This window comes from Primulina eburnea, chromosome 8, assembly GCF_022965805.1.
Source record: "Primulina eburnea isolate SZY01 chromosome 8, ASM2296580v1, whole genome shotgun sequence".
In the NCBI taxonomy this organism is placed as follows: domain Eukaryota; kingdom Viridiplantae; phylum Streptophyta; class Magnoliopsida; order Lamiales; family Gesneriaceae; genus Primulina; species Primulina eburnea.
The window spans coordinates 8,644,428-8,655,891 of NC_133108.1; the positions used below are offsets into that span (position 1 = coordinate 8,644,428).

The window sequence follows — 11,464 nt, forward strand, 5'->3', positions numbered from 1 at the left end:
ATTTCAAATCTGCACCAAGATAGAGAAAGTTCAAGTAAATTTTAATGAAAAGATAGATGACATCAGTTCTCAGTTAGCTTCTGTTCTTGTCTACCTCAAGCCATCTTCTGATGTTGACAAAAAAATGGGAAGATAAGAAGTCAACTGACTCCAGTCAACCTAAATCTATTGATGCGCAGGAAAAGCCTGCTGCCAAGTACTCTAGTCAATTTAGAAGATAGTTCATGAAGAACAAATAACTCATTTGTATATAATGTTGAAAATAATTAATTAATTATTTTTATTGGCATAATTTTGTAAAACACCAGAAATGGAGAAATTGTTTGAACTTTTGTGTTTTAGTGATTTAACATGGATGATGATTCAACAGATAATTACAGAGCTTAACCTAACTGAATTCAAGCATAAAAATTGAATATTCATAATAAGAAGTTTCCTAAAGATTTTAACTGATTAATAAGAAAGATACTGATAGCCAAGTTCATAATAATGGACTTACTGAAAATCCAACAGACAACAATAAAATTTCAGTGTTGTTAACCCAAAAGAAAATATTTCATGAGAAAAATTTATCCACCCCTTCCTAAATTTATTTCCGATCCTAACAGTGTATATAGTGTGCATTGTGAAAAATACATATATTTTAATTTTGCATGGAAATTTTAATTCAACCAAACCGATCTTATTCATTGCTAACAAAATTTTGCATCGAGAATTTAAGAAAAAATAACAATAATCTCAAAATTAAGTTTCCTAAATATAATATAGTTTCAAATTAAAGAACTTTAATTTTACAGAAAATTACAGTTATATATTTGTTTTTTCGTGATTTTGGTATTTTATGTTGTTAAATATCAGCCTTATGTATTTTTATTATTATTATTATTGTAAGTTTAGAAAACCAAAATTACAAAAATGCAAACAGAAAGATAAATCATAGGTTTTTATGTCCTTGATATTGAGGGAGACAGGTTCGATATTGTATAAGTTTTTTTTATATAAAAATATATATATATTTACTCCAAGATCTCAAGATTTCTCTGAATTATGCTTGGTTTCATACTTTATTGCATATATCCATGTATTATACTGATTGGAAGGCTGAAAGTTGATAGCTTAATTATGAAAGATAAAATGTAAAGGTCAATACAGACCGATTAATATTCAGAACTCATACAGCTATTGTTTCATAATTATTACTAAGTACAAGAAATTAAACTCCACACGACTATCGACTCCTCGTCGCCAAACATGATTCGAAATCACGGTCGCGGAGATCACCGTTCCGGTTCTCATGATATTTTGCGGAACGGTCACAACGTGGATATTTTTTAAAAATTAATATAAATTGAAAATTTTGGAAAATTATTTAAAAATATGTAAATCAAAATAAATATTATTTAAATAGATTATTTGATGAAAAAATATAGTAAATATATTTTTTAAATTTTTTTCACGCCTTATTGAATCATAAAGCATATCTTTGTTATGTATCGAAATTTTCACAACCCTCTCAAAATTTAAATATACTATTAAGAAAGTTTTGGGTTATAATCAATTAAACTTTTCTCTTGTATTCTTTTTTTTTCTTTTTACCGTTTCGTCAATATGTGCCTGTTCCACCTATAACATGACGTTTTTACGTTCACACTCGGAACTTCGTCAAGGCGGGCCTCGTTCTCGCGGGCGTCGTTCCGATACTGTTTCAGCAAACCATGTCGCCAAATGATTAAGCTATGCTCTTCAAATCATGTTCCAATAAACAAGATTACACGGTGACCAGTGCTCTTATCTTCACACTTTTTTTATGGCACCGTCGCTACATTTGCGACGGTTTTCATCCAACAATTGCTATATAGCGACGGGTTTCAGAAAAACCGTCGCAAAATAAACTAAGCGACGGTTTACTAAAACCCGTCGCTTATTTAGCCACGATTTAATAAAAACCGTCGCTTTTTAGTGTTAAACCACTTTTAGTCCAAATTCCGATTTTACCCCTTCTTTGTATTTTAATTTATTTATCCCATCACGATTCAATAAAAACAAATTTCATACATTTTGACCAAATTATCATCGGGTTGTATATCTCGAATTTTACAAACTACTTCTTATAGCGTAACTATATAGTCGCAGCCGTTAGTTCATGTCACAAATTCTTTCAACAATACATAGCATATCTTTGTTTTGTTTTATACCTCAAAATATAGAGTAATAAATTTAGTTTGAAATAAACATAATATGAGATAAGCAAAAACATGATGATTTTATTCACATACTAAATATTATTACGTTAGTAACCTCATGTAGATAATGAGATAACTTGTTGAAAATATTACAGTTTTTATCTAAAATAAAATTGAAGAATATGATCATTGCTCTCTCAACTTATTTCTGTCTTGGCACTAATAGAAACCTATTTTGGATTTGAAATTCGCATTTCACACATATGGATAATTTTTTGCATTATTGTTTGACATTTGTTGTCGACAATATCTTGTAGTGGATGTTCTTGTCATACACTAGTTAGTAGTCTTATTTTTTTGTGGTGGTGAATCTCATATCACATGTTTCTTTATTTCTATAGGGGAATCTTTTGCTTTTGAGATCCCCGATGAAATTTTTTTTTTCTTGTAGTCTCTCACTACTTGGACTTATCTCTACAAGATGCTTTCGGTCTGTTCTTGGTCAAAAACATTTCTCGAATTCTGGATCTTTCTAATTTGGGTATTATGGCACATCTTTTCTGACAATCTTCCAATGTGAGCCATATTAATGAATTTTCGGTGAGTCTCTTTCCTCCCGAATAGCTTGTTGCTCCACATAAAATTTCTTTTCTTTTCAAATATTTTCTATGCAAACCCTGTATTTTTCCTTGTCATGGTATTATAGAAAATATCCATTAACTGAATTATGGTAGAATTTTAATGGAAACTAGATTTTTCCATCTCTATGAGACATACCCATATTTTTCATGCTTTTTGGTCGAGACATTCATATATGGTCTACTGAACTTGATGAAATGGAAAATCTCGTGTGAGCTTTTTCCAGTTGGTTCTGGTGATACACTAAAGAACTATAGCTCCTGAATATCTCATCAGGACAAATAGTCATTGTTCGTCCATGTTTATGGATCCATTTTTATAGTGCAGATATCTCCGGAAAACTAAGTGTTATAGTATAGACCGAGGCAACAACCTCAAATACATATTATAACTTGACCTCCTTAGGTTGAGCATTGGGTTTCATCTATATCCTTAGATATTATATTACTGTGTCAACCCAAACTGTAGCTGAGTTGATTTTTGCTCTAGTTTTAAATTTCGCTCATTTATGATGATATCCCTGAAATAGAGAAACAATAAATTCATTAATATCAACTTTAGATTTTTCATTGTCTGTTTGCTGTCTAAGGTTGATCTTTACATCTTTAATACTTGAGTTGAAGGATTGACTTGATGACTCGATATAAGAATCTGGAGCCTCAATATTTTTGGCCGACTAATATAAAGATGATCCCTGCTTAGCACTTGTGTCACCGGTACTTGAATCTCCTGCTCCATGTATATAGTCATGCACTCGAAAACTCTCATTTTGAGAAGCATTATTTTCTCAATATCCTGGAGGATAAGTTTTTTCAATATACAACATAACTGATTGTAAGCACGTAAAAAACATGTAATACGATCAAAGAAAATACTCTTATCAATTTGTTGTAGCTTACGTGTAACTTTTGCATTTAGAACAAGCTTGTTGAACTCGTTTTGAAGTATTTCAAGTTGTTCTTTCAAATGCCTATGCATTTTCATGATAAAATCAACATTAACATTGTCCATCTCCTGTTAGAAATTATTCAAAAATATTTTCATGATATTTAATAATAGTAATATCAAAAATATAATTTTGACATTGTCATCTTAATAATCTAGTCTTATAGGCTTTAAGTTCAATTCTATTTTCCAAGGAAGCTTTAACATATTTATTATCAACTTTCAAGATAAATTTCTAACAAATAAAAATAATTACCATTTTTCAAAAGCTTTTTAAACCACATAGAATTTTTTTTCGCTGATTTGTCATCGGATGACCTCGGCATCTAATAATAGTCCATTGCAATATCTACAAAATTGTTCTCCTTCTGGTGTGAGCTTTGTAAGAACTGATATCCCACCGATGATCATTAACATTTGTGTATAATATCAAATCATCTTCATCTTGATAAATACACATTTTTGGAATATTTTTGAAAATCTTTTTCAATTGGCCCTCAGTGCATTCTTCGATAATAGAATTTTACATCTTTCTTCAATAATAGATTGAACATTTTTCTCTGTTTGCTAGATTCTTGATGAACTTTCAAGCAAATTTTTAACGAATCCTATGAAAATATTTGGAGTTGTATCTTGCCTTCTAGTATTTTATGAATATTTTGCATATTGTCCACAATGTGCTCATATAGAACTATTCTTAACATTTCTATTTCTACTCCAAGGAATTTAATTTTCCTCGTAGCGATCAAATAAAATCTTTAAATTTTTAGTTTATCCATATTTTTAGATGATATTAAAATATCATCAGTAAAGACATAAATAAAATCAAGATAATCTTTAAATAGATTATCCATATTTTTTAAAAAAATTTGAGGTGCATTAGGCAATCCCATTAGTAATACTTCTCATAATTATGTATTGTCTTTTGGATTTCTCTAAGATATTCCAAAAAAATTTAGGAATCCTGGACTATTTGAAGAAATCTAGTATTTTGAAACATATTTTATCTTTGTAATCTGATTCGTTTTCAGTTGTTCTTGATATATTATCTTGATTAAATCTCATTATTTCAAATATTTCAAATATTTCAAAATATTAAAATAAAAAAAAATTAAAATAATTAATTTTGAACATATATTCAAATTCATAATTTTGAGAAATATATCATTCTCTAACAAGTAAGATACACAATAATAATAATAATAATAATATAATATGTTTGAACTGTTCAACCTAGGCTATGATACCATTTTAAGACCTTCTTTTAATCATTTATCTAAAAGTTTATTTTGAGAATTTTTGAAAATATTTAAGCCCGAAGGACTAAATTGGGCGAACTTTCAAAAAACCGGGGACTAAATATAGATCATTCAAATCAGAGGGACCGATTGGGAATTGTGTTAAAATACGGTGACTAAAATCGTTTTTTCCCTGAAAAAAATTGTCATTCTCGAGTTACTCCCAAAATTTTAAATTTAAATAAAATAGAACGAATGTACGGAAGTTAAAATTGATTAGTTCTATAATACTATTTTACCTAAGATTTCAACACTCCAAGTCTAATTATTTTGTATTTTAAAATAAATGTGTTCGATTATCATCGAGTACTTTTTAAAGTTTACTTATTATTGTAGATTTTATCGAGATAAAATCTCCTCATCACAAATTGGGTTGAATTTTTTTTTTTCAGAATAAATTTATTACCACTCCGATTGAAATAATTTTAATTTTTTTACGTCAAGTCGATTTTTATTTTTATTTTTATTTTTATTTTTATGCATATATAGTGAATGTTGTTGGAGTAATTATAAGTCTTGGCACGATAATTTCCTTAAGTATCAGGACAAAGGAATATTATTAAGCCCTTTCTTGATAATATATATATATATATATATATATATATATATATATATATATATATGATTATCCAAGAAATTTCATTAAATGCATGTAGCCCCCCCTCCTGATTTTATTCTTTTTTAATTTGGCCTCGTTAATGCGGCAGCATGCTTTGCGTTTCCGTCTGGTTGTGACCATACACGGATGGGACCCTACCAGAAAGGCAAAAACAGTATGAATAAGCAGGTACATACATAAACAATTCATCATGAATTTGATTCTCTATGTTTTTTTTAAATTTCTTACATCTAAAAATCCTCTTGGGTCTCTTCCATGCTTTCAACAAGATAATCTTAGAATCAAGATAATTACATTAATAGTCTTAATAACCTCCTTTTGTCTTCGTGTCTTTAAAAATATTTAAAAAATGATAGAAAAGGAAGTTCACTTAAAAATAACAAAGTAGTTTCTATGAGTCGTTCTTGATTTAAACAGTAAGATATTTCTATGTTGCAAATGCTTAATTAAAAAGTGATTATGAACTTTCATAATCATATTTTTTAAAACATTTGTAGATATTTCTATAATAATTTTATACAAAAGTAAGTAGTGTAAGTATATATTAATTATAATGTACGTAGTCTATATATAACTTAAAAAAAAAGTTTTTTTTTTTTTAACAATGAATTTGCTTTCAAAATACATTACATATTACTGTCAATGATCATGTGCAAGAAGGGAGCGATAATCCAAATAACGATTTAATAAAATTTAAACGAAATATAGAATTTTTTTAAAAAATTAAATAAAATTTTAAAGCTTCTTCTTAGTGACAGGACACAGGCAGGCAGGCATGTGTAATATCTGTTTTTGGTACGTACTTGCTGCAGTCAACATCGTAGCTAATAGGAAAAGGAACAGTTATCTTGCAAAGAACGGGAATGGCCGCCGCTCTGTCAGGTAAAACCCCCATCGCAGCCGCCGCCTGTTTAAGGCATTCGCACAAGCTTTGCAACTCCGGCTTCGTCTTAACCATCCGATTCAGCGAGTCCGCTCCCTGGCAGCACGGAACCGTCACGCTGCTTGCCCTGCCCACGAGATAATCCACGCATGGTCCCAGCGTCGCGACAGCGGTGGTGCACGGGACCGCACCGGCATGGCTCGCCCACATTGCTGAAATCATGAGTATTCCCATGGCCCATAATTTGGAGCCGGAGACCACATTTGCAGGCATGGTTTCCTAGTTAAATTATTAAATAAATTGCGTTTATTTTCGTAGAATCTGAAATGCGTATTTATACAGCTTTGAGGGATTAAACTGTGGGCTGAAAATACATCCGAAGCCAACGTCGTTTCCGTTTCCGAGAATGGGTTAGCTTTAATGGATGTATTTGTCGGGAAAATCATTTTGGCTGACGTAGTACAACTGAAGTCTGAATTCAGTCTCTACTTTACTATAATTGGTATTAGATTTTTCAAAATGACAAATTCAATGTTGCAAATCATATAAATTCGTTCCATTAATCTATATGCTAACATAACTCCAAAATGACAATTTTTGTTCCTGAAATTTATAATTTTTCTAGTTTTGGTCGTTGTCGGTTATTTCACGGCTTTAGTTTACTAATTTGCGTTTTTTTTTTCCTTTTTTTTTTTTATCATAGTGCTAAGGTGATCTTTGCGTGTGATCTGAATGGACATATTGTACTTTTAATTGTGGTTATGTTTTCAAACACGGCTAGATTATCATCAGCAATAGCTGCAAGAAATGCCAAAATAAAATTGAAAAAAAACATCAGCAACAAATTAAACAACAAGAACACTACCAAAATAAGATGACCAAGACACCCCAAGCTTGTGGCCACTACGTACCATCAAAATATTTCCAAATTCAGTAAAAGAAATAAAATAAAAAATTTCTAAATATCTCCAGAATTCGTAATACTGCAATGAAGGGATGGGAAGCGGTGGCACAAAAAGAGGAGAATAATATTTGATGTTTTTAGAGAGGGAATGGGAAATTTCAAGTGAAGGAAGAGAGAGTGCACGGATGGAGATTAAATCAAAGCACAAATTATAATGTGGGGAATTAGAAATGAGAGGCGCGAGAAAAATGGTTAATTATTATTTATTTTATTAATTAATATGAATATAAAGAATGATAATGCTAAATTCTTTAATGTTTGACAAAATAATTAGTGAAATTATTGTTATATCAGTTTTTGGTGCCGAGGGGAAGGCTCGAAGATTTTTAATTTATTTGAAAGGTATAAAAGTTCGAAATTATAATTAAATAAATTATATATAGTAGCGATAAATGAATTAAATATTTATAATTTTTATAAGTAAAAAATAAGCACATAAAGTAATAATAATAATAAGTGTAGATAGTTAAAAATTTAATAATAATTGAATATAAATTTTTTTCGAATTTAATTTTAGGGATAGAGTTAATGAATTGAATCGAAGAATTTTAAAAGCTTTTAAACTAGTGGAAAAATAACCAAAATAAATCGCATCCACAAAAATAAAATGAATAAGTTTAAGGAGTTTATTTTTTTTATATACTGTTATGGATTTTTGGTGAAATGATTAAAAATATATATCATCGATTTTAAATGATGTTAGTCATCAGGCACACACATTGTGTGTATATAAAACTTCTATTTTTTAGATAAAATTACATACTATTTTTTAGAGTAGATATCTTGTGAGACGATCTCACGAATCTTTATCTGTGAGACGGGTCAACCCTACCGATATTTACAATAAAAAGTAATACTCTTAGCATAAAAATTATTATTTTTCATTGATGACCTAAATAAGATATCTGTCTCACAAAATACGACCTGTAAGACCGTCTCACACAAGTTTTTGCCATTTTTTAAGGGACTATATACTTTTTAAAATTTTAATATTATGAAAATTTTAGTCGGTTATTCACTTTTCTCCGATAAATTTATTTTGAAAATGAGGTAGATAATTTCAAAATGTTGAAGAAACAAATATGAATTATTAAAAAAAAATGGAGAAGTTAGTTTGTGACATTAACGTGTGTTTGGATGCTACAATCAAAATGTGACGCTTGGATTGTTGTGGGGTTTAAAAAGTTAAAGTTGCACCGTTACTACCAATTATAGCTTTTGTTAGATTTACCAATATTCAGTCCTAAAATTAGGTTTTGGTAAAACCGAAAGCGTTGGATATATCAGAATCGAAAATCACATAAAGTTAAACTCTGAATCGCGCAAAGCTGATTTCAGGAATCACTTTATAGTGTCCGCTTCTGACAACAACATTTGGTTGTACTTTTGCAAATCCGCTCCATGTTACATTATTTTTGAAATTTATTATTTTTTTCTAATTCATAAAAAAAACCCTAAACGAATAATAATTCTTCAAAATGATTAATCGGAATTTCACCTTACAACATGAATCAATGGTAGGTTTAGTTAAAACGTTAGATCTTGACAGACTCTTCAATTTTCCGAAACGACTTTGTTAAATATAATTTTTTCACTAGGATTTTAGTGTTATATCTCCAAGTATATATATTTTTGGAAAAATGGTTAATGAAAGGATGTGAAAGCTGTCTCATATGAGAAATGTACCAAAAAAATCTTCATTATTAGCTCCAAGTTTGAGTTAAAGGTTTGGGTCCCAAAAGGTATCAGAAGTTTTTAGAAAGAGGAAGACACTAACAAGCTGAGTCTCGATGAAACACGCGCGCGCGACCGGCCTGCCCGGTTTGGTGCGGTGTGGTCTCTTGACTATATTAATCTTTTTGGATTAACTTTATTTGAAAAATAATTTTTATTTTCGAAACAGTCCAATGTCTGCACCCTCCAGCCAATGCTCCATTCGCATCTCGTGTGACTATCTTCTGGCGCAACCGTGCATACCTTCGCACAGAAACGTGCATACCTTGACTTATCACAGAAGGGTGCGTCCTTTGACATGTCACAAAAGGGTGCGCCCTTTGGGTGTGTCCCCTGGTTTATGTAACTCACTTTTTAAATAGTCCTCTGCAGGCATTCATCATATACTTTTGCATACTCATTTTGTTGTATCCTTTTCTCATCCGAAACTTGAAATTTCAAATAAATAGTTGTTCGCTGACATCTAGAACTGATCTTCATTCTGCCAATATGTCAACTTGATCATTCACTCTCGTACCTATTGTCCCTGCTGCTCCCGCTCACGGTGAAAAGCTTCCGAAGTTTTCTTGTGCCGACTTTAAAAGTTGGCAACAGAAAATGATATGCTATCTGACCACACTGAGCTTGTCTCGGTTTTTGATAGAGTACCCTCATGTCATCTCTGAAGGCGATACAAACTCGAAAAGAAGGACTGCTGCTGATGCATGGAACCATAGTGACTTCATCTGCCGCAACTATATTATGAACGGACTTGACGACATGCTTTACAGTGTCTGCTGCTCTGTCAAGGAAGCCAAGGAGTTGTGGGACTCATTGGAGAAAAAATACAAGACAGAATACGTAGGAGTCAAGAAGTTCGTTGTTGGTAGATTTCTGGACTTGAAAATGGTGGACACCAAATCGGTAATAAGCAGGTACAAGAAATTCAAATTATTATTCATGACTTATTAGCTGATGGGATGGAAATCAATGAATCATTCCAAGTGGCGGCTATTATTGAGAAATTTTCATCAATGTGGAAAAACTTCAAGAACTACTTTAAGCACAAACGCAAGGAGTTGAAACTTGAAGATATGATTGTGAGGCTTCGAATTGAGGAAGATAGCCGAAACTCTGAAGTCAAAACATACAAAAGGTCAATGGAGGCTGAGGTCAAGGCCAATCTGACATAATCTTGCACTAGTCACAAGAGAAAGCGCCCTCTAAATGAGAAGAAACGAGGGCAAGCCAAGGAGTTCAAAGGAAGTTGCTACAACTGTGGCAAACCAAATCATATGGCCAAAGATTGTCGTCTTTCGAAGAAAGACAACAAAAATCAAAGCAAGCCAACGTCTTCGAGGAAATTTATGTACCAATAGACCTATCAGAACTTGATATATCCGCAGTTGTGTTTGAAGCCAATTTGGTTGATAATCCAAAGGAATGGTGGGTAGATATCAGCTCCACTAGCCACATCTATGCTGACAAAGATATGTTCTCATCATACACTTCTGTAAGTGATAAAAAATTGTTTATGGGAAACTCTACGACTTCTGAAGTCATAGGGACTGGCAAAGTGGTACTGAAGATGACTTTCAGGAAAGAGATATCGTTGAGGAATGTACTGCATGTGCCAGACATTCGAAAGAGCTTAGTTTCTGGATCCTTGTTGAGTAAGGCCGGCTTTAGGTTTGTGTTTGAATCGGACAAGTTTTTCCTAACTAAAAATGGTGTATTTGTAGGAAAAGGGTACCAAGATAATGGTCTTTTTAAAATGAATGTAATAAATGTTATCTGCCACGAGGAGAAGAATAAAGTTATGTTTACTTATTTGAAAGTTCTAATTTATGGAATGAAAGATTAGGACTTGTTAACTTCAACACCTTATGAAGGCTTGCAAATCTAAATGTACTACCTGCATTTAAAAGAAATCCACGAGATAAGTGTGAGATCTGTGTTGAAGCAAAGATGAACAAAACTACTTTCCATTCTGTGACAAGAAGTACTAAGCCACTTGAATTGATTCACACAACGTATGTGTTTAATACTTGTGCAAACTCGAGGTGGGAAAAGTACTTCACAACATTCATTGATGATTGCTCAAGGTTTTGTTATGTCTATCTATTGAAATTTAAGGATGAAGCTTTTAGAAGCTTTCAAAAATTATAAGAATGAGGTCGAGAATCAACTGAGTACAAAAATCAAAATGATTCGAGGTGA

General features: G+C 31.4%; 1 protein-coding gene across 1 annotated transcript; it reads right to left on the reverse strand.

Moving 5' to 3' along the window:
* Positions 1-5,674: 5,674 nt before the first annotated feature.
* Positions 5,675-6,890, reverse strand: LOC140837774 (non-specific lipid-transfer protein 1-like). The gene is made up of 2 exons (XM_073203887.1): positions 6,488-6,890; positions 5,675-5,818 (listed from the first exon to the last, which is right to left on the reverse strand). The coding sequence occupies exons 1-2, from the start codon at positions 6,838-6,840 to the stop codon at positions 5,761-5,763; spliced, it is 411 nt and encodes a 136-aa protein (XP_073059988.1). The 5' UTR covers positions 6,841-6,890; the 3' UTR covers positions 5,675-5,760.
* Between the last annotated feature and the right edge of the window lie 4,574 nt (positions 6,891-11,464).